At 46.8% G+C, this 23,276-nt stretch overlaps 6 protein-coding genes across 6 annotated transcripts; 4 read left to right on the top strand and 2 right to left on the bottom strand.

Moving 5' to 3' along the window:
- Positions 1-13: 13 nt before the first annotated feature.
- Positions 14-1,185, bottom strand: N7469_009834 (putative alcohol dehydrogenase; the record flags this gene model as incomplete). Its single annotated transcript, XM_056648739.1, has 3 exons — positions 14-313; positions 383-714; positions 843-1,185. The coding sequence occupies 3 exons, from the start codon at positions 1,183-1,185 to the stop codon at positions 14-16; spliced, it is 975 nt and encodes a 324-aa protein (XP_056495870.1).
- Positions 1,186-4,446: 3,261 nt separating this feature from the next.
- On the top strand, positions 4,447-9,187 carry N7469_009833 (GYF domain-containing protein; the record flags this gene model as incomplete). Its single annotated transcript, XM_056648738.1, has 4 exons — positions 4,447-4,541; positions 4,691-5,114; positions 5,175-8,859; positions 8,931-9,187. The coding sequence occupies 4 exons, from the start codon at positions 4,447-4,449 to the stop codon at positions 9,185-9,187; spliced, it is 4,461 nt and encodes a 1,486-aa protein (XP_056495869.1).
- A 377-nt stretch (positions 9,188-9,564) lies between these two features.
- On the bottom strand, positions 9,565-11,381 carry N7469_009832 (NRPS-like enzyme; the record flags this gene model as incomplete). The annotated part of the gene is given in 4 exon segments (XM_056648737.1): positions 9,565-9,902; positions 9,919-10,540; positions 10,605-11,038; positions 11,078-11,381. The coding sequence occupies 4 exon segments, from the start codon at positions 11,379-11,381 to the stop codon at positions 9,565-9,567; spliced, it is 1,698 nt and encodes a 565-aa protein (XP_056495868.1).
- Positions 11,382-12,871: 1,490 nt separating this feature from the next.
- N7469_009831 (bZIP transcription factor) lies at positions 12,872-14,198 on the top strand (the record flags this gene model as incomplete). Its single annotated transcript, XM_056648736.1, has 3 exons — positions 12,872-12,955; positions 13,025-14,027; positions 14,080-14,198. 3 exons carry the CDS (start codon positions 12,872-12,874, stop codon positions 14,196-14,198), a joined length of 1,206 nt encoding a protein of 401 aa, XP_056495867.1.
- Positions 14,199-14,889: 691 nt separating this feature from the next.
- Positions 14,890-16,367, top strand: N7469_009830 (putative aminotransferase family protein (LolT); the record flags this gene model as incomplete). The annotated part of the gene is made up of 2 exons (XM_056648735.1): positions 14,890-14,938; positions 15,004-16,367. 2 exons carry the CDS (start codon positions 14,890-14,892, stop codon positions 16,365-16,367), a joined length of 1,413 nt encoding a protein of 470 aa, XP_056495866.1.
- Positions 16,368-19,905: 3,538 nt separating this feature from the next.
- On the top strand, positions 19,906-20,631 carry N7469_009829 (uncharacterized protein; the record flags this gene model as incomplete). Its single annotated transcript, XM_056648734.1, has 1 exon — positions 19,906-20,631. The coding sequence occupies one exon, from the start codon at positions 19,906-19,908 to the stop codon at positions 20,629-20,631; it is 726 nt and encodes a 241-aa protein (XP_056495865.1).
- Between the last annotated feature and the right edge of the window lie 2,645 nt (positions 20,632-23,276).

Genomic DNA, 23,276 nt, shown 5'->3' with positions numbered 1-23,276 from the left:
CCTAGGTAGTTATTTACAGCTTGCTGCCTGAAGAGGCACCGCTAAAATCAATAACCAGTTTCCCAAACTGTGTGCCCTGCTTCATGTCCTCGAACAGTCCATCGATAGCGGGAAGGTCATCAATTTGAGCCTTGAGTACTCGTGAGATAACCGGGTGAATCTTCTTGGCCTTGACGAATTCGATCATATCCTTGAATTCCTTACGAGAGCCCATCGTAGAGCCACGAACATCAATGTTCTTCAAGACAGCTGGCATGGAGAATGTCATCTTCGGGGACACCGTCATACCATAGATAGACAGAATACCACCAGGCTTGATCGAGGGTCAGTAAAAATTTCGAAGAAATTGTTGTTATCTATGAAGTTGGATGCGTGAACTTACCTTGAGTAGCTTGACGGACTTCTCAATAGAATCACCACCAGCTCCATCAATAATGGCATCAAAGTTCTTCTTACCAGAAGGAAGAGAAGCTAACAGCTTCTTCTCCCATCCCTCCTCTTTATAATTGACACCGCCAGCCGCGCCAAGGTCAATAGCCTTCTGAATCTTCTCCTGACTTGAACTTGTCACATAAACATGAGCGCCACGGGCGACTGCAAACCGCAGGGCAATCAAAGCGACACCACCACCAATACCTGTGATCAGGACGGCGGCGCCATTTCCAGAGTTCTTCTCGCCAGCTTTGGAAACAAGAGCTCTCCATCCAGTCAGACCTGTCAGGGGAGAGCAGCAGCCTCCGCATCGGATAGATGTGCAGGTGCCTCCTCAACTTCAGATTCATCGATGGTGATATATTCCTGGAGAGTTCCCTTATCGTAGACCTTGGTTCCTCCCATAATACGGTAACCGGTAGGCTCTTCTGGGCCATCAGGTGAGTCCTTCCAGCCCACACCTGGATTCAGAATGACGCGTTTGCCCTTCCACTGTCCAGAAGCATCGGGTCCGGCCCCGACGACCTCGCCAACACCATCTGCCAGCAGAGGTACATCGAATGTAACACCGGGATACAGGTGTTGGCGGAGAAAGAGATCACGGTGGTTGAGTGAGGCGGCTGTTAACTTCACAAGGAGCTCGCGGCCCTGCGGAGAAGGCTGGGGTAAATTGCGCACGGTGAGTGGGTAATACACCTGGCCTGGCTTGCCGGGTTTGCCATCTATGGGCGAAATATAGACAGCCTTTGACATCTTGATATATTGATATAGTATATGGGAAAAAATGAACTGGAAAAAAAACCAAGTCTGCTGGTGCTGAGAGATGTCCAATGTTGAATGCGGGGACAGCTAGCTTATCGATAGCCGAGGATCACTTGGTCACGAAACCGGTTGAATGGGCCCAGGTTGCGTCAAATGAAGATGGATACACTATGTTTTCACGATTTAGACCGAGAAATAATGATCAATCGACTTTATTATACTATGAATTTTAAATCTCAGAGCTTTGTTGAAACCTAAGTGCATTTCATGGTATCGATACTTCCATGAGGGACCTCGGCCCGCGGGCATGCGATCAAATTACTAATTGTCCACGACCATTTTATAGTTATTGTAATCTTCTCTCCAATTTGGAGAAGTAGACGGCTTACCTGTTGATTTGTGGTCTTATTTTCGGAGTAAACGGAACATTTTCCGGCGTTCAACTTGATGTTACTATATTTTCGAGCTGCAATCTTCGATATATATGTGCAGCAGTACCACGGCAGGGTACTCTACTGTTATTTACTTACTAGTTGGTAGTACTAATACTAGCAGTTAAGTATAGTGTAATTATTAGGAAGTCCAATCAATCGATTATTCAACTGACTGGGCATCTGAAAGAGCCACCCAGCTCTTAGAGATGAACTTCGTTCAATACCAAGACTTATTACTGAGATTCTAATTCAAATTGATACGAAAATCTGCGAATAATTGCATGGTTCTATCCTAATTAAAAGAACGCCTAGGCCAGACGCCGCCAAAAGTACTCAATGGTTCCAAACCCTCTCCTCAAAGAAACCCAATTCTTAAGCAAATTTCATCTTGTCCCGTATAAAACACCATGCCGACAACAACATACAAGCTGATATGTATGGCACGAAGTGCACTTGCTTTTACCAAAATCCAATGTGTCTTCAACCACGGCGCCGGTGGAAGAATCAGATGACGAGTCGTCAGAAAGTGCATAATCAAGAGAGCTTTCAGATTTGGCATCATCTGCACAGCAGCAGCAGCCTTCTGGCCGAGTCTCAGATCGAGGCGTTGGGTTTGGTCGTTTACAAGTGCTTTTCGTATGGGACTCGGGCTCTCGGGGTATCTCGATTGGTTGATGTGAACAGTTACATGCTGGATTCGTTGCTGGGGATTGAGGTGGGTGATGACAATGTTCATGATTGCAAGCCATTCCGTATATGTTTGGTGTTGGAGAATAAGAAGGATAATCTGGCATTGAAGAAGCTGGTGGTCTTGGATGACGTGTCTGACAACGACATAAACTTGTCGGAATGCTTGCAGCAGGAGGCTTTTTGTTGTTCTTGGAGCTTCCTTTACTCTTCTTGGGCTGTGAAGGTTTCTGAGGTTCCAATTCACTGGGGGAACAGTGACCACAACAATGTTTCAAGAGCGAGGCTCTATCTGATTGATCATTATGGGGTGCAGTGGGAGTATTTGGATATGTGTGATTGCAGTGAATCTCACAAGGGCTTCGAGAAGTGGATTTCTCGGCTGGAGTCACTCCGGGTGAATGATGCATAAAGGTACAGGCCTCATTTCCACGAGCAAAGAATAAATTGGGTTTTATTTGCTCACCCCGAGAGACAACTTTAGGATATGACTTGCCTAAGAAGTAATCGGGAATGTTCATACACCCACGGCTGCCTCGCTTCATGGCGTCGTTGAAGATGGATATCTTCCAAATAAGTACATAGGAAAAAAGCTACCAGGTTCAAATAGAAGCGATGAGAGCGAGAGGCTGATTGCTTAGCAAATTAAGAAAAGCATAAAACAGAAGCACTCGTCGGTCAAGGGCGAGGCGAGAATACCAGTTATAAATGAGCGATTGGACCAGAGTTACCGTAAGAATTCTTGAATGGGTTGATTCCTATGTACATGGGATGAATCTTCTGCCTACGAGTTTCTTCAAAGAGATCAAGCAAACTAAGTATAAACGGTTACAAGCCATGCAATCAGGCCAACCTCCCAAATAGACGGGCCGGTGACGATAGCCTTATGCATGAAGACGGGTAGAAGAATAGAAGTTCGAACCTAGCCGGATTCTAGTCCGATCCTAGACTGGAGAAGGGTTTGCTAATAACCGTTCGTACTTTAATGAAAAAAGAAGACCATTTCACTGAAATTGGTGAGTGCTTAATTCTGGTATCCAGGAATATCGTGGGCTGGCTGGGGCTGGGAAAGGGAGGAATGAAAGGACAATATGTATGCAAGTATCCCCCTCCCCTCCTTTCAATTATCGTTGAGGTTGGACTTTACAGCATTGAAAAGAGTACAGTTAAGCAAAGAGTGTACATCGCGCCGCAAGGGCGAACATCAAGCAGCACGACACGTCAAGAAAAAGAGGAAAAGAACAAGTCCAATCCAACTTTAACCGTTTGAAAGCAGCTGATCGACCAATTGAACACTGGGAGTGGTAGTAGTCACACCTTACACGTCGACCACTTTATTGCCACACACGCAATCCACCGCATGCATACATAAAAGATGCCAGCTGCGCTCGTGCTGCGTTAGGGAGCTTCCCTCTGACTGCAGACTCCACAAATTCGGAGGGGAAAAGAGTAGAAACGTTGAATTCAAAGTAGCTAGAAGGTCAAAAGAAAAGAAAAGGAAAGAGAAGCAAAAGAATCAAAAAAAAAAATCTTGATGAGTTCAACTACCTTGATAAATTCCTCCCTCCAGCTTCATACTCTCTGATGTAAGAAGTACCTGGTACTTGGGCAATAGAGGCGGAGTAGTGTGTGTTGTGTGTAGCCAGTACTCCGCCCTGGTCTTTCGTGGTGGCTGGCGGTTGCTTGTGTGTAATTTTCGTTTCACTAATACAGCGTATTGCCGCCTTGAATGAAGACCTACCACGCGACAGCCCGTCATGAATACGCGGTATTTTCGTCTCTGCGCGCTTAATGCCACGCCCCCCGCTAAATCATTTTTGCTCCAGGAAACCCAAGCGAAATCGAATCTCGATCTCTCTTTTCTTGACCTCGTTCCTCTGGCGCCTTAGCATACAGCATCACCTCAACCCACCTCGATTTCGTTCGTCGATTGACAAGCATATTGCTGTCATTTCTATCAACCCGCCCTTCTACTCTCTCGATCTACACTTTGTGTTTCGCGTTTCTCAACCAAAAGTTCGCATCACACACTTTCTCACTACCCGCCACAAGAAGTCTCGCGACGAACTCTTTTCAAATCAGCTGTTTTGTGGGGGATTATCACCTTTACTAAAACTGCCCATCATTCATAATGCCGACACCACTTCCATCGAGTTTTGCATCTGCCGCTGCAGGCAACACGCAGGATCCCAGCCGGAGAGGGGATGGAGGAGTTGGTGGTGAATGGTATGCAATCTTTGTTCTTTCTCCCTTATCTTAGCCTCATTTTGCTTTTTATATCGACATGAATCATCTAAACCACCTCGTTGATCCTCAATTACCTCTTCTCCCGGATTCGAGAATTTCATTGCTAACCTCGAAATCTTTGTCCAAAGGTCTCGATCTCGCATGAACGGTGCCACTCAGACCTTTCGCCGCCCCTCTGTTGCTACCAACCCTTCTCATATCCGAGAAGCTGGTCAACCTGCATCTGCTTCGACACCGACGGCCTCGGGGGCATACATCCCACCCCACATGAGCTCAAATATTCCAAGCACCGTACGCAATGGCGAAGCCCGATACTCCAAGGAACAACTCCTAGAGATGTATAAGGCACAACGGGAGGCCGGTTCTTTGGGCAAGAATGTGGAGGAATACTTTGTGGCCGACTGGGATCCTCACACCGTGACAACCCCCGCAAATGGAGCTTGGGGGAAGCGGGATGACCACAAGTCCTCCGCGGGGCCTGAGGTGTGCTGGGACCATGGAGGACAAGCCGAACCGTTGGGCCTAAATGATATGTCGGACGGAGAGAAAGAGGTCGGTCACAGCATCCAGTGTGAGATGGACGTTTTGGATTCTGATGCTAAAATTCTGCAGATGTTCTCGGCTTCAGTTAACTCCCCACTCAAGCCACCACCCACGAATGCCCAGAAAGAAAATACTGCGCCGGGTACCGGCGCCCGCAAACAGTCCATCTCTTACACCCAGGGCCACATCAATAACTACAACACTTCCTCTCCTACCGCCAACCGCCCAGGAGCGAGACGTCGTGAGACTGGAGACTCGGTGGGCAACCCCATGTCTCCAACCGGCTCTAATTCACGCTTTTTCCGCGACGAGGCGACGACTTCTACCCCTCCGCCGGCCCTCTTGCGTCGCAAGACCGATTTCCGAGATCAAAAGGGTGATGAAAAGGTTAAGGAAGGATCTGAAGCTGCTTCTCCTTTTGGCACGCTGAAACGGAGCACCACCAATCCTCTCAATACTGCCGTTGGAGGACCAAGTTCGCCTTGGGGATCAGCTTCTGCTTCGCACAATGCCAATTTCTCCCCCATGGGCGCATTTGGAGCTTTCTCCCTGGGCTCGAGCGCAGCTCAGACACCCACAGAGAAGAAGCCTGGTTACGGAAGCCTTCGTGGAGAAAGTCGATTCAAGGGTCTGCTTTCCAAGGATAGCTCCGAGGATATTGCCGGCTCAGCTAAGGAGAAGAACCTAAGCAGTTTGGAGCGTCTAACCGAAGATGATAGCAATCAACGCTCTCAGTCTCCGTGGGGGGAGGCCGTCAAGACGCGTGCGAATCGTAGCGAGACCAATCCCTTCGACGAGCCTCGCAGTGGTAGCGCCGCACTTGGTGGATCTCAGGATGTGGAAGCTCCCTCTCAAGCTGACCTCGGATTCGGCGCTTTTGGCATGACCTCAAGCATCCCGGGCTTCCGAGAGCTAATGCAAAGTCAGGAGAATTCTCGCAACCCTACTCCCAGCCTGCTCCAAGGCCACGAGCCCACAAGCCCCACGAATACCAACCCCTACCAGAGTCCTCAAAACGATCGGACTGTCGACGCAGAGGATGTGGACACTGATGGATCGGACATTCAGCATTCTCAGCATCCTGGATTGAGTGGCTTACGGGATCCTTCGAACCCATTCGGATCCATGAGACGCGTTGGTTCGGGCATGGATTTGCCTACTGTTGATCGCAGTCAAAACTCGAGTGCCAACGCAAACCGGAACTTCTCCGGTCTTGGTGGCCTTGGGGGTCTTCCTTCTCTCGGTGGAGGCTCTGCTTGGCCATCTGGAGGAGGAGCCATTGGTACCCCGACCCGCGAACGTTCAGCTTTCGCTAGTGGCTTCGGAGATCCCATTTTTGGCTCTATGGGTGATCTTCAGTCTCCAAGTCTGTCTACGCTTGGCGGTGGTGGTCTTTTCAGCCCTCACGCTGGTATATCCGGAACCGCCAGCATCGGCCGATCAAGCAAACTTGGCGCCCTTTTCTCCTCCGCTATGCAGGACGAGCAAGGTCGTTCCGAATCAACTGGCCTGGAAGACGCAGCTCAGCAGGCGGACAAGCCTGGTCAGGCAAGCAAGCCCGGCTCAAACCCTTCTCAAACCCCTGTCTCGGCCGTTGGTTCTCTTCCTCCTGGCATTGGCCATGATGGAGCATCTTCAATTCAAACTCCTGGTGGAACTGTGCCCTCCGCTCAACAACGCTGCATGGTGATGCCTGATCGTATGCGCTGGATTTACCGCGACCCACAGGGCAATGTCCAAGGGCCCTGGACTGGACTTGAAATGCATGACTGGTTCAAGGCTGGCTTTTTCAGTCCCGACCTGCAGATCAAAAAGCTCGAGGATATTGAGTTTGAGCCACTCGCTCAACTGGTCCGACGCATTGGCAATTCCCGTGAACCTTTCCTTGTTCCTCAAATTGGCATTCCTCACGGCCCTGAGCCCTCTGGTGCCCAATGGACTGGTCCACCTGGAGCCGCTACTGCTCAGCCTCCGTTCCCCGGTAGCTTCCCAAGCTTTGGTACTACCTTGACTGCTGAGCAGCAAAATGCGCTTGAGCGCCGCAAACAGGAGGAGCAGTATCTCATGGCCCGTCAAAAGGAGCATCTGGCTCAGCAGCAAGCTATCATGAAGCAGATTGGGCCTTCCACTATGCAGCCCCAATTGCAGCATCAAACTAGCGCTCACAGCCTTCACAGCCAGCCCAGTTTCGGAAGTATCGCCTCGCCCTCTGGCTATCAGCCCTCTCCCATCCAGGCTCCTATCCAAGGCCAGCAACAGCAGCAATCACAGGGTGGTGTTTCAGGATTCTTTGATGCCGCAACACCGATCCGACAATCCGGTCTCCCAAATGTCGGGCCTGGAATGCTAGGAACCGAACTCGGCAGTCAAGATCAACTCCCAGCCCTTCTTGATCGCCTCAACGTCAGCCGCCAAGATCCCTTTGCTTTTGGTGGAGCTGGTTCATTCGCTACCCGCCAGCCCGACAGCTTTTTGCACTCCCAGCAGGTCTCCTCTATGCTTCAGGACCGTGAAGCACTTCAACAGGAGCAAGAGCAATTTGATCAGCTGAATGCCAATGATCTATTTGACCAGCAGGCTCGCGAGGAGCGACTTCGCCAATTCCATGCTCTGCGAGCCCAGGAAGGCGACTATGGTATGCGTACTGCCGACGGCCTGCCAACTCACCCAGCCTCTGCTTCTGCCCAGGACGCTGAGGCTGCTGCTACTAGCGAGGAGCTAGCCATGGAGGCTCTGTCCGCCGATGAGCCTAGCGAAGAGCCTACTCTTACCCTTTCTCAGCAAGTCCACAAGGCTGCTTCTGCCCAGCGTCAGCAGCAACAGGAGCAGGACCAGCAGACCCAGGCTGTTCCTGAAAATGTTTGGGGCGTCAAAAATGACAGCGCTATGCCTCAGCCCTTCCCTCCCCCTCCCTCCGCATCGCCTCTACCTGCCCCTGCCGCTCAGCGCAACCGCCAGAACGTGGCTGAATCGCTGGCTGCCGGATCGCGGTCTCACACTCAAACTCCGGTTGATACACCTCCCACCTCTGTTGCTCCCTGGGCTAAGGATGCTGTCGAGGTGCCAAAGGGTCCTTCTCTGAAGGAAATCCAGGAGGCCGAGGCCCGCACTGCTGCTCAACGTGAAGAACAACACGCCGCTGCTCGTCGTGCTCAGCTACTAGCGGAACAAGAACGTCTTAGCCAGGCCCAGGCCCAGGTTGTCCCCGGTCTCCCCTCTTCCGCTAACTGGGCCAGCTCTGGATCCCCAGCCACTCCTTCTTCGGCCGGTTCGCCCTGGAACACTAAGAGCCAGCCTGTGCCTGCCGCCAGCAGCGCCAAGAAGACTCTCGCTCAGATTCAGAAGGAAGAAGAGGCTCGTAAGCAACGTCAAGCTGCTATCAATGCCGCCGCCTCTGCTCAAGTTGCGACACCTAGCCCTCCTGCTTCCGCTACCAAACGCTATGCTGAACTCGCTAGCAAGGCTCCTGCCCCTGCTGCTGCCGCCAGTGCTTCCCCTGCCACTTCTAGTGCCTGGACAACTGTTGGCGCCGGTGGCAAGGCCAAGGCTCCTCCTGCCGCACCCCTCGGTCCTCGCTCAACCAGCGGAACTGTGCCAATCGCCCCAGCTTCTGTTGCGAAGCCTCGCCCTACTATCACTACTCGTAACGTGACTGTTGGTAGTGTTCCTCAGTCTAACTCTACCCGCGCTGTCGAGGAATTCACGAAGTGGGCCAAGCTGTCATTGGGCAAGGGCCTGAACAGCAACATCAATGGTAAGTCACGCAAATGAGATCCAAGACAGAAAAAAAAAAAGCAAAATTGTCCTATTCTAACATACTCCTAGTCGATGACTTCGTTCAGCAGCTTCTTTTCTTGCCCGCCGAGGCCGAGATCATTTCCGACTCTGTTTACGCCAACTCTCAGACTTTAGATGGTCGCCGCTTTGCCGATGAATTCATCCGCCGCCGCAAGCTGGCCGACAAGGGCGTCGTCGAACCCGTCTCCCCTAGTGCTTTTGCCGAGCAGAAGAATGGCGGTGGTTGGAGTGAGGTTGCCAAGAAGGGATCTGCTTCCAGTGCTACCCCCCCAGACTCAGCGTGAAGAGGAGAGCAATGCTGCATTCAAGGTCGTTGCTCCCCGCAAGAAGGGCAAGCGGTAATCTTGTGCATTTTCGTGATTTAGCCTGTAGGTTATATCTTGCATCTGTTTGATTATCATGTTGGCTGTTTGTTATGGCAGTCTTCGGTTGTTATGAGGCTTAGGTCAAGTTATTTGGTCTTATAACCATGTACAACCATATGTGGTCTGTTAGCAACCGGAACGTATTTTTGTATGATTTTACTTGTTTTCTGGTAAATGCTGCAGTGCCACAAGTAGTAATGACAGCATTTACTCGTCTCTATTCGCTTATCAAGTAAATGGCACGGCATGTAGCGACAAGCAGGATTCTATTTCAGCCTGAAAACTGCGTTTCCAAATCAGTATGAAGCTAAAGACCCCGACCCCGAGTCAAATTCTGTGTAAAGTTTAGCAATTTCCTCCTCATACGCCTGTAAAGTTCCAGCTCGTTGAATAGTTCCTTTCCCAGCACGAAGCATCGGTTTCTCGGGGCTCGTCAATAGAATATGAGACCTAATAATGCGCGCTTGTACGGGGCATTCCTTATTAGCCTCTTCTATTGACGGCCAGATCTTCTCGATGAAATCACTTCGTTCAGCTAATGACATTTCTTCTCTATCGTTTTTCATTTCAATGAGTAGAGCTGCTCTTGTTCGGTGTGCACCAATAAAACTAAAATCCCGGTTATCTCTGAATTCTGAGATTGAATGTACTGTTCCATAGAGATGGAATTGGTCTTTCGCCGGTTGAAAATGCAATAATGTCATCTTTTCGTGCGTGCCATTTCCACATGTTCTTTTTGTTGGGATCGGGGTGTTGTACGAATAGATCTCGACTTTCGTATTCTTGTAAATGAGGGAAATAGGCGAAGGTTGGTTGGTGCTTTTTTCTATTTGGATGACGAACGACGATCAGTTCATGTTGGTTTTGTCCGATGGGACGAAATTCGATTCCAAGGCCTGGGTCAAGTTCCATATCCTTCCAATCTCCTAGGATACGATTAGACTTGGAGAAGAGGACTGGGAGAAGACCAATTTCTGTGGCGCCGAATTGATTGATTAGTTTGATTTTTGCATGGATTTTGTCGCCGATTTCTTGGGGGAGGTCGCCGCCTCCAAAGAAGATGATTCCTAGTCTTTTATGGCAGAAGTTCAGAAGGGAGGGATTCTGGGCTAGTTCTTCTATCACTATAGGGGTTGTGAAGACTCCGTCAAGTTGGGTTTGCTTTATTGCATTGACCATTCCCTGAGCTGAAGCAAATGATGATGAAGTCGGATATATGAGGACAACCCCGAATGGGATGACGTTGAAAATAACGTGGAAAATATAAGCTGCCTAAGTCAAAGCGTCTCTTAACTTTTTTTTTTCCTTTCAAGACGAGGTAGAAGATTTTCTTTACATGGAAAGGAAGGACGGTCACGAAGATACGCTTCTCTTGTATCATGCGGTAAAGACTGTGAAATCCATCGGGCGTATGAAGCTGGACCATCCTCATAAAGGCTGCACCGACTGCGAAAGGTAGTTTAATTGACTTGGGAATACCAGTCGAGCCCGAGGTATGAAAAACCGTAAACGTGTCGGTCCCATTTTCCGCGAGAGTTCTCGAGAATGGGACAGATGCGTATTCAGTTGTCAAAAGCTCATTGACTTCAGGGATTGTGACTACAGGCAAGGAAGTAGCTTGCGCGATATCCGAAATAATCGGTGGACTGGGCGTAGATGCTAGTAGGACTTTGCATTGCAACTTTGCCAGTAGGATGGTGTGTGCTGTAAGACTATTTCGTGCTGATGGGAAGAACATCTCTGAGCAGTTAGCGCTGAGCTGCTCACTGCCTATCGGAAATGAGGTGATTGTCCAACTTACACATTAACCCGCTTTCAAAGCACCGATAGCAAGTATAGTATACCGAATATCATTCGGTCCGATGTAGGGCAGTTTGTTTGTACCATCCCCTTGACCGAGAGAGTCGATCAGAAACAAAGCAATCCCATTGACTGCATTGGCTAGTTCTCTATAAGAGACCTTTCTGTAGCCGTCGCTGTAATTATCTGCAGATTTTGGAGCCTCGGCCCAGATCTGGTCAGGGTAGAGTGCAGCGTGGCGATTGACGATGTTTGGTGGAAGTTCTTTACAGGGGTCGAAGTTATCGATATTTGTCTCTGGAAGAGAGCCCATACTGATTTTTTGTTGTGGGTGTCCAGAATCTAGATTTTTCAAAGCAGACTGTTACAAGAAATCGGAATGCTTAAAGACTGCGGCGCGGACACTCCCCGGGAGAGATTGTTTGTCTTCGCTACAATATCAGCCTTGTCGTGGTGGGAATCAATACTAGTTATCTTGCAGCTACGTCTCACATTTTTATGATCCCACATCAGGGCTGAAGGGGCAAACATGACATCCAGCCAATTCCGACCCACCAAGACATGCATATATTTGTGTCTGGATGTAGACCATCGAGGATTTCGAGCGATTGGATCTTACCTTTCATAAATCGGCTTACTATATTGCAGCTACATGGGTCATCTCATCTACGTGGCCATATAATATAGGCTTCATGCTCTGGTAGCCACCGGCTCTGAACGTTCAATAGGAACCTCTCGCTTGATACACGAAGATATTTGCGCAAGCTCCACTAATACTACATATCTCTGTAATTCCAATCTAGACAAGTTCTTTCCAGACATGTCTACAGCTTAACCCCAACTCGGTATCACAGCTCCACTAATACCTTTCCAGATTTGTGCTCGTCGAATCCTCATTTGAGTTGCCGAGTTTTGAGATTGCACGTTGCCCCATTCTTAACAAGATAATTGATAACATCGCTATTTGGATTATTGATGGCTGCCCTCTCCAGGGGAGTTTTCTTTTTGTCGTCTAATTCATTGACTTTAGCTCCACTTTGCACGAGATACTTGACGCTGTCGCAAATTTTTCGTCTCGTAACAGTAAAACGCAATAGAGTACCATCAGGAGATGCCGAGTTCGGATCTGCGTCATTCTTCAAAAGTAATTTTACAGTCTCGCCTTCATCTTGATACCAATAAGCAGCCGCGTGTAATGGCATCACCCTTTGCATTTGAGCTAGTCTTCACAGATGCGTCATATGTTATGAGAGATCTTATTAAAAGTACCCTTCCTTTGCAGCATGCGTTGAGGAGTTGTGTCATCACGCGCTTGTTTTTGGAATCAAAAGACGCGCCTCGAGCTCTGAGACTATCAAACATCATCATCGGGCCAACAGATCTTTCAAAGCCTATTACATCCGCAGCAGAAGGGGGAAGTATCCTATACCATCAACTAGTGACAATTGATTTAATTACATATTTAAACGACGCGCCAGGATTGACACTTTGAATTTGAAAATCTCTTTTTAAAAGATCTATTTATTCCCAAAATAAATAAAATCAATTTGAATTGCGGTTCTTGATTTCTTCAGCAAAAGTGTTGAAGATGTGGTTTTGTCAGCATTTGAGTGGCGCAGAATGGCGGAATTTTCGATTATTCAACACTCCGAACCGGAATTCGATGAATAAACCATCCGCCAATCCTAGTATTACCCCCAGGATTTCTCCATTCTCTTTCGTTACATCACTTCTTTAGTATCAGATAAGAAGAGAAGAGACAAAAGACCCATCAGTACAAACACTCTATTAAATTTGGAAGTGATGGCTGAGGTAAAAGTCGCATCGCCCGCGCCAAGGAAGCGAGGCCGTCCTCGAACTGTCCCAAATGATCAAGAAGTGCCAGAGGTAAAATGATGCAATAAATGGATAGTAAAAAAAAAAGAAGAAGAAGAACATTCACTGATAAATTCGCAGAGGCGTCGCAAACAACTTCGTGTCGCGCAGCAGGCATATCGAAAGCGCAAAGAAACGACAATCAGCAATTTACAGACTCGCGTACAAGAACTTGAATCTGGAATTGAAGATCTCAGTCAATCATTCTTATCTTTCAGTAATCTTCTTCTCGAAGCACGAGTTCTCGAACAAAATCCAAATATCACGTCTGCCTTACAGAAAATCACTCAACAATGCGTCGCTCTTGCGAAACAGGGGTGCGATGATCCCGAAGAGAAAGAGAAAGAGAAAGTTGCCATTGATACTATAGCGAAGATCGATCGGAATAAACCTCATACGCCAGAAATAAATCTAGACTTTGATGCTGAGATTATACGTGGAAATGATTTTATGTTTCCCGAGGATCCGTTTCAACCTTCGCTAGCTACTTTGGCTCATTGGACAGAATTACCACCTACACCACCTCACCAGGATCAACCTATTCTCCCATTCGGAATCGTCTACTCCCCACCCCCCTTCTCTTTCTCGAATACGACTCAGGCCATTCCAAGTCCTCCGACAGCGATATCTCCAAGCAATCTCATGCAGCAAGGGAGGTGGACGTTGTCCCATCGACTTGTACGGCAATGTTGTCAAAATGGATACTTGTTATTGACCGGTGAAGCCAACGAACACACGATAGAAGATATATTCAAAGCACCATTATCAACTACCGAGCGCAATCGGATGATAACATCATTTTATAATGCTATGCACGATGAAGTCGGAGACCTAATCGAGCATAAGACTAAAGTCTGCAGTCCTTTGTATAACGCGAGGGACGCGACTACGTCAGAGCAGCGTGCTCGTACTGTGCGTGCTTCGAGAATTATCTCGGAGGCTGGACCTGGCGAATATATGGATGCTAGTGGGGTGCAGAAATATTTGGAACGGAAGGGAGTTCGATTGTCAGAGGGTGATTCGGTACCGTCTAGTCCGTCTATTGATTATACGACGGAAATCAACACACCATCATTTATAAAATGTGAGTATCAAATAACTCAGTTATTTCTATAGTCTACTGACATTTTTGATAGATCTTTCTCGTCGTTGTATATGTGTTGGTTCTGGTCCTGCATTTAAACGGAAAGAGGTTGAAAAGGCCATGTATATGGCGAGCACGGATAATCGGTGGCACTTCGAGACTCGATTCTGAGTATCATTTTATAATTGAACTACTTTATTAAAGAATAGTAATATTAATTTTGTGAGTCTTCAATCCTTCCCCCTTATGGACTTCATCTTCGGCCACTTTTTTTTCCCCTAAATTTGTCGGTTATCTCCGGTTGATTGCGGCAATCCTCAACGTCAGCTGGGCCAACATCTTGCAATATTCATTGTTAAGTTAAACTCACCCTATCTACATCGTAGAAAGAACCCAAATGAAAGGGCTCTCTATAATATTCTACATCCGATATTTAATACATTCTAGAATCGTTGATACAATACTGCTCTAGTCTACTCGTACAGATACATAACTAGTATACATATGTACTACTTGCACTCCAATTCCCCCCGCCCTTCGTATGGCACAAGTGGAGCTTCTAGCAAGAAATTCCCTTGACGATTGGCTCTAGCAACATTCAAATGAGCAAATCTCCGCAAGGCTGCTGTGACTGTTACAACAACGCTTTGTTTCTTTAATCTGACTCATCGACCTTATTTAGTTCGACTACCACGCAACTCAATCATTTCCAATTTCTCTCTACCAAGTTCTTTATACCTTACACTCAATTACCTACCTAGATAACTATTGGAAATAGGTACCTACAAGGGCGATTCCGATTCCGATCGAGCAATCCAACTCCAACAATATGACAACTCAATTAACTCCCTTCGGAAAACCAATGTTAAAGCATTGGCTCTTCGACCCTTCATATAAAAATCTAAACCACGGTTCGTTGCGATAATTGATTGTATCTCTAAAGGGATCGGGATAAGAAGACTTACACTTCAACCAGGCTCTTTCGGCGCTCATCCTGCCCCAGTCCGTGACGCACAGCGTGCATTCTTGGACCTGGCAGATTCACGACCAGACCCTTACATCCGTCTAGAACATACTAAGCTTCTTCAAAAGGCACGCGAGGCCGTGGCTCAAATTGTCAATGCACCGACAGATGAATGTGTTTTTGTCAAGAACGCTACAACCGGCGTCGCGACCGTCTTATATAACCTGAATTTCCAACCCAAGGAAGCACTCATTTACTTCGAACCTGTCTACGGAGCTGTGGAGAAGGGAATCGTTTCTTTTCAAGAACATTCATCCTTTCAGGCGCGGAAAGTGAATTTTCATTTTCCTATTACTGTGGATGAACTTGAGCGTCGATTTCGTGAGACGGTTTCATCTGCTCGAAATGAGGGATTGACTGTTCGCGCTGCGGTTTTTGATACCATCGTTAGTAATCCGGGTATACGATTCCCGTTCGAGAGATTCATTGGTATCTGTCGTGAAGAGGGTATTCTAAGTGTTATCGATGGTGCCCATGGTATTGGTCAGATACCGTTAGACATGAAGACCCTCCAACCTGACTTTTTCACCTCTAATTGCCACAAGTACGAAAGAGCTCCCCCCCAACATTCATCTTCCCTTCATAATCCACTCTTGCCATTCTCCTTATCACTAACTTTCTCCCTGGTTAGGTGGTTATACACCCCTCGCAGCGCAGCAATTCTCTACGTCCCGAAACGCAACCAGCATTTCATGCGTAGCACCCTACCAACATCATGGGGGTTCATCGCTGCAGCCGGCTCCGCCGAAACAATGGCATCTGTCCTTCAAGATCCTACACAGGTGAAATCCCAAAGTCCCTTTGAGGAATTATTCGAGTTCGTCGCTACGAGCGATGACTCGGCATATATTTGCGTTGAAGCCGCACTCAAATTCCGCAAGGAAGTATGCGGTGGCGAGGAAGCTATTATGGGATATTGCGAGAAAGTAGCTAATGAGGGTGCTGATGTGGTTGCTAATATCCTGGGAACGGATGTTCTTCAGGAACCGGGTTTGAAGCCTGGGGAGAAGAGTCAAATGCGTGCTTGTGCGCTTACTACGGTTCGTTTGCCGATTGCTGTTGCGGATTCGTCGGATGGTGGGTCTATGGTTCCTGGTACTCTTGTTACGTTATCGACCACTGAGGCTTCTCGGGCCTTTCCTTTTATTCAGAGGCAGTTATTGGAGAAGTATAATACGTTTGTTCCCGTTTTTCAGCATGGGCCGTGGTTGTGGACGCGGTTGAGTGGGCAGATTTTCTTGGAGAAGAGTGATTTTGAGTGGTTGGGTGGTATTTTGCGTGACCTTTGTGAGCAGGTTGCTCGGAGAGATTTTTGAGTGGATAGTGTATATATTATGTGTTTTTTTTTTTTTGTGAGATATAAGGTCCATTTAGAAGGTGTTGTTTCAATTCTCGCAATCTAGTTGATAAGCTCAAGGCTGTGAGGGTTCGTCTCGCTATACTACTATCATGCATAAAAGAAAATATCAAATATATTATTCCATTGCTTCTTTGTACTCAACACCGCACGCGCTAGGCCTCGGGGTGATGTCCACGTTATCTGAAATGCGGGCTGTCAACGGATGGATGCACATTCGCGGTATGCACAATTACCTTGCTGCTGCAACTTGGACTCGGCAGATTATCGTGCTTCAGGTATTCCTAGGCAAGGGGTATACCACGTGCAGAATATTTCTCCGATACTATGTACTTAACGGGGGTGTAATGGTAATTTTACTCGATGCTTGTAAAAATTAACCTGCCGTCGACAGACCTTGAAATGCCCATCGGGGTTCATGGATGGGATGACTAGCGGCGGAACGAAACCTCAGGCGAATATTGATCACATCATACATTTGATGTACCTACAGCACTAGGTAGTTTTTTTCTTCCATTTTTGGTTGTTTGGGGTGGGATATTTTACGGTCTAGAGGGGTGTTTAAATGCTCTCTTATGTTGGATATTCCTGATGTTATTTATCATGGGGTATATTATATACATGTGGTGGGGACAAGCAAAATTACTAAAATGGACTGAGCATATGAGCACGAAACAAATTCAGGTTGGACATCTGAAATTGATCCTGTGTCACCTAGTACACATACACATCGGTATGTAATGTGAATAATCATAATGGATTTCAACCCTACAATCCATGATCGAACAACTGATTGCTAATAACTGATATTGATCGATAAGCACCAGCAACAAACGCGGCCCGCATCTCATAACCATTTGCAAGAATACCAAGCTACTGAACTGTAGAAGTAAGCGCAGCTTACAAATTCACTCAATTTCCCCTCTGAATAAAGTGATTGATTCCCTGCCCTGACATCTGTCAGGAACCAAGCTCAGCTGAAAACCCCAACCTCTACGCCTGATCGAGGATGACAGACTCTGCCTCGCGCTTTGGCCTGGTCACACTAGCCACAGGTGCAGGCATCAATCTTGCTTCCTACAGTTTTTGCTTTTTCTTTGGCTTGAGGAATTTGCCTCCGTTCCTCATGATAGTGTAATCTACATACATCTGATGTTTTCTTTCATTTGTACAGTACATAGTATATGTGTACAATACTAAAATAGTTAATGTATTTTCTCAAGTTCTGTTCTTCCCATCCCGGTCCGATCCACTGTTGTGGGTCTGTAGATGTATATTGACCATTCACGATCACGCAATTGATGAGAACCACACACACAGAACCAAAAAAAATCCATAAAATCATGAAGCAAAAAAGAAATCTCGTGGTTATCTTTAGGAATAGCCGAACGCGGGGGTCGAACCCGCAACCTTGAGATTAAGAGTCTCACGCTCTACCGATTGAGCTAGCCCGGCAAGGGCTGTTGAAGGGTGAAGCGGGGGAATGATTCATATGTGAATAGTAGAAGATTGATCTCCCCTTATGCTGTGGGTGGAGTTGTACTGAGGTAAGTTTAGATTCACCCGGGTGCTGGATTCAACAATTGTACTCCGTACTGTAGGACGTAAGTGTAAGACGATGATTGAGTTCTATCGAGATGAGACAATTGGTGAATTACACCAATACCGTATCTCAAGGAAAAGACCGTGCCTTGCGCACGGCCCAGGGGTCTAGAGCCAGATTGCCCGGGCAATTGGAGTCAGTCAGTGGTTATGGTCCCCAAGGCAGACAGAGGATTGTGAGATGATTGTTAGAGAATGGCGCGCGTTAGCCGGTGTACGAATCATGGATTGATATCGTCATGGAAAACTTTCGGACAACCCCTGACAAGAAGAACCGAGAACGTTTGGGTGGGGATGGGACGAGTAAGCGGGGGAGTAAGCAGAGACAGGAGAGAAGAGGAGGGAGGAGGAGAGTTGGAGAGAAAGAGGAAGGAATAAGTGGCTGGTGTGAGAAAACACCTAGATAAGCGTGATATGTGGCTGAGGCTGAGCATGAAGAAACAAGGAAGTGTGCGACTTTGAGAAGTTGAGGAGTTGCGAAGTTGTTCTCGTCAGACTGAATGACGAGGGGGATATGGGGAGGGGTGTGGCTTGCGGCGCAGTAATTGAGGCTTGACTTGAGAGACGAAGAAGAAGACAAGAAGAGAATAGTACTATGTACATAGTAGATTGGGGTCCAAAAACACGAGGCTAGACGATCGGCGACTATTCTTAGGAATTCGTAATTTTAAGATAGAAAGTATTGAAACGCCGATCTCGTGTTTCCAAAATTGGCATTGTGAGATGTGAATGAGTCTCAGGAGTCTCAGCGAGTACTATACTTATTGCGAGTGTTTCGAGTATTCCTGGACTCGAGTACATAGAATAGAGTGCTACTGTATGTATAGTTGTCTTGGGAGACGCTGAAGCGGGTAGCGGGGAACAAATAGGGATGGTCGACCAGAGACAGCGCCTGATCAAACTAACGTCATTCACAAGGAGTGGCTCTCAATGAAAGTTGCGGATACAAGGTTAGAAATACCAGTACAGGTCACGATTATACAGTTGAGGGCTGAGGATGATTGATGAGGGGAACACGAGACCCCTGAGGGCGCAGGAACACGAGAAGCTCAAGCCACATGTTCTACACCATCCATGTATGTTTACATACGTATGTACTGTATGATCCTAGTGATGACATCTTGTTCAGGTATTTACTAGGCAGCAAAGAGAGTGGCCTGTAAGAAAAGAACAAATAAAAAAGAGAAAAAGAAAACAAAAGTAAATTGGGGAATCGGGAACGATGACGATGCAAGTCATGCAGGTGCAGAACAAAGACTGCATCACAAAGCGCCGTGAGAACCAAAATTCCCCGGAACAAAGAGTGTGTAGACCGTCAGAAAAGAAGTCCTCCACCAATGAAGCAATCGGCCAGGTTCATCGCGGCGGTGTTGACTGAGCCACGCACTAGTTTAGCGGGAAGGGGTACTTAGTCTGTCATACAAAAATAGCGGATACAGCGGGTACCTTTTCTCACAGAGCCTCTCGCGGGTCTACCCTGCAGGCAGCGACTAAGTGGGGATGCCTCGCAGATTCGTTATTTACGGATTACACTCGATTTACATACACCCGGCACTTTTTCTATATAAATTGATGATTCCTCTTGAATAGATTCCCTTTCATCTACTACTACACGTCACATCATAGTATATCAACCCATCACTTCTATACTTATTGTATCGCAAGACTCAATCACCTGCCACTGATCATCCATCATCCACCGATCATCCACTCTATACTTCCATCCTCCTCGGTCATCCACGCACACATACACCTTCACCCGCGTGATAATCAAGAAATCCGTCAAACTGTCTCCTCAACGCTCAACAACCTACTTTATCGACCCAAACACCTCCACCATAGATTCCCCTCGAAGTTCATCCCGGCGTCTCCCTGGGACACGCCGTTCACACGAAATGCCCGCTCCCATTGAAATCGTCTCTGCCCCCGCCGTCGTCCGCGATCTAGAAGACGACGAGCAATTTGTCGTTGATAAATTCGAGCAACACACAGCTCACTGCACTCAGTGCTCTTCAGCCCTTGATGCCTCCCACGATACTCTTTGTGACCGTGGCAACGCCTACGCCGTCGACGTGAGCAAATACCTTTACAGCCAAGGAGGAAAACACCTGGCGGTAGTAGACCAAGAGAATGGAAAATTGCGTCGAGTCAAGTTACCTCGTGAGGCCAAGTCAGTTCATCACTTGCTTGAAGGCATTGAAGCAGGTCTGCTTCTACGATCCGCCCGTCGAGGCCGTGCCCGTGCCGTTCGTCCTCCATCCAGTGGCTCTGGCTCTTCCAATGTACCGGCTGTAAGCTACGATAGTACCTACGACGTTCGTCCTCGTCTTTCAGTCCGGGAATCGATCGTTGAGCGTCGTCCTCGCTCTTACTCTCCTGAAAACGAACCTACTTCTCCAACTATCGTCACTCGCAAACCTCGCAGTACTAGTGGTAGCTCCTCGGGAAGTACATCCGGCAACACTAAGAATTACCGTGTCGTTCTTCGTCAAACTCCTCGTGACTCTGCTAGTCGTAGTCCGGCTAGTCGAGGCTCGCTTTATGGTTCTGATCTTCTTGATCGAGCAGAACGTCGTTATGAATCTACCAATATTCGACGTCGATCTGATTACTACCGTTGATTATTTACGTCTTGATCGAATCCCCTTCGTCGTCTTACGCATTACACTACAACCATGGTTCACGGTTCATATCCCTGATTTGCTTTTATTCAAAAGCTTCACTTCAATACACGCTCCGTGGAGAATATTGATTGTTCTCCCGGTTTGAGACCGCAAGACGGTCCAAACCCAATGCTGGGAACTCGACAAGTCCCACCATTGATTCCATTCGTCCTTGACAAGGAAATTTGGTAAACTTGCGTCTTGGGGTATTGTGGGACAACAACAATATCCGTGAAAAAGACCACCTTGCTTTTTTTTTTAGTCGGACAGCCGGATCTAGTAAAGATCTGGTCTTTTTGAAGGAAATGACTCGAATGCATGAATCCCCTCTTTTCTTTACTGAGGTCTATACTTCTTGCATATTTGATTACGCCATTATTGGCTGGGAGTGTGGATGGAAGACCAATAAGAAGTTGAAGTTCTTCTTTGTTTGGTTGTATGCATGTTTCTTGCTTGATGCATGTTGTTATTGGTTCATTGATTTTGTGACTCACTCGTTTGTGGGGAAGTTGTCTTGTATGGAGAGTGGTTTATTCCCGATGATATGTGTTTTTATTACTTTTCCTTTGTTTCTGATATGCTCTTTATGATGCTATGGTTCCTTGATGAATGAAGTTGTGAAACTCCAATCTTGATTGTCAATGACTACTCTGTAAACTGTAACTGTACTAAGTATGTTCCATGGTATTGGATTTCCCAGTGGTAGTATCCAGTAATCTTCCATTTCCCCAATCTCCGTGTACATCTACTGAATGTAAAAACTGTGTTGTCATATGGTGAGGCTTTTCTGTCATGGTTAAAACTGATTATGAGATGTGGACTTGGTAGATATGCCATAATCAGATACGAGTAGCTCTGTTAAATCTTGGACGGGGAAATAGTTGTGGTAGCCTGGACATTTTCGGGGAAGCCTAAACCCAGTTGAAAGCTATCATTAGTATAACCTATACTATGAACCTTAGATGATACAGTATCGTACATAGTATAGTGTAAGAGCAATTATGGACTTTAAAACACTTTAAAATATCCTCAATACAAAAAATTACTCATCGACGTACTAATTTGCCTCTCGTTATCGGAGTACTGGTATTTCAATGATCGACGATCTTTCGTGACTCACGGTGTTGTGGCTGATGGCGGGGCAAGGCTGATTTTGGCCTCTACATTGAAAAGTCCGAAGCTGCATATCCTGGGTTATCATTATATGGTGATAGGACTGTGAATTTCCTCAATACTGTCGCACTCTATGGCGGATATAGGGTTGGGGTAATCTATATTGACATTGTGAGATGGAAGATCAATGTGAACACTCGTTGGTCCCGTCAAAGTACGGACTCCTAAAATCATCTAATACTTAGGAGGTCTATTGTATCTAAAGTGCACTCAGTAGACAATAATTACCTTTGAAGTTGAGAGAGGTCCTTTGGCTTAAGTCTGAGCAAAGTTGTGCAGAGTGGTTTTGATACCTCGTGCGTCAGTAGAATCGATGTAGTTAGAAGCGGCCGTACGTTGAATTGTGCCATATTCCGCTCTAAAACCAGATCTATCATTTCTTCGGCTCGCTTACATCCAGGTGGCAGACACGCTTGGATCCATCCCCCAGAAATGTATGGATATATTTTCTGGCCATAGCAGCTATATTTCTATCTGGCGTATCAACCAATGCCATGATGCTTGTTTTGCCGATGGAAACTAGACTCTGGGAATGAGTTTTCTCTGTGTGATAAGTGCTAAGGCTGCACTATCTGCTTTGAAAAGCACAATTCGCACAGTTTTAGCAATTGCAGAATCTTAGCTTCTGTATTTGGATATCTAAAATAAAACCATCACAAAAGATCACTAAAAGTCACTACCCAACCGCCAGTCACATGACCAACTTTCTCGCTAGATTTCCTTATTGTGGCACACAGAATATATCATATTCCTCTTCTATCTCCTGTGACGGGTCCAAAGTTACAATTGGTGGATAATTCGAGACATTGGAAGTGGCCGACTAGGTAGTTTGCATGAGGATCCCCTTTGAGGCAGCGAAAGCGACAAAGACTTTACCGAGGGATCATGCATGGCGGGTGCATATGTGAGACAGATCTACCATGTTCTATAAGAATACCTATTTTTATATACATAGGAGTATATATTTTTATGGATTCTAGTCTGTCAGGGACTCCTGTCCGTCTCCAAGGAATTCGATCAATCATATGTATCCATACGTACTAACCACTTAGTTATTAATGACTATCTAGTATTGTAGATAATTGTATCCTTTTCCTGAGAATTGAATATATAACAATACTCTATATAATAATTCTGTAATGTTAATCTACTATCCTCTATACTCAACTGTGTACTACTGTACTATGTACTGTATATATAATGTATCCACCGCACGGACAGCCTCACGGACCACCCCCAGACAGCCCCATCTGAAAGTTCTCCTTCTCATTTATTGATCATCTTTGTGAACATCTGTTGACTATCGTTGAATCTCGTATCTTTGAATGCATTACACACATACATACATACATTCTCTCCCCCAATCACCTCGTCTCCCGTTCATACAGAGCCTCACAATAATCATCTTACTATATCTCTTTCTTTCACTC

Source organism: Penicillium citrinum (genome assembly GCF_028827155.1).
Source record: "Penicillium citrinum strain IBT 23319 chromosome Unknown utg000009l:1.0-4274883.0:1.0-4276374.0, whole genome shotgun sequence".
NCBI classification, from domain to species: Eukaryota; Fungi; Ascomycota; class Eurotiomycetes; order Eurotiales; family Aspergillaceae; genus Penicillium; species Penicillium citrinum.
The sequence above is the reverse complement of the archived record's forward strand: the minus strand, read 5'-3'. Positions and strand labels throughout refer to the sequence as shown.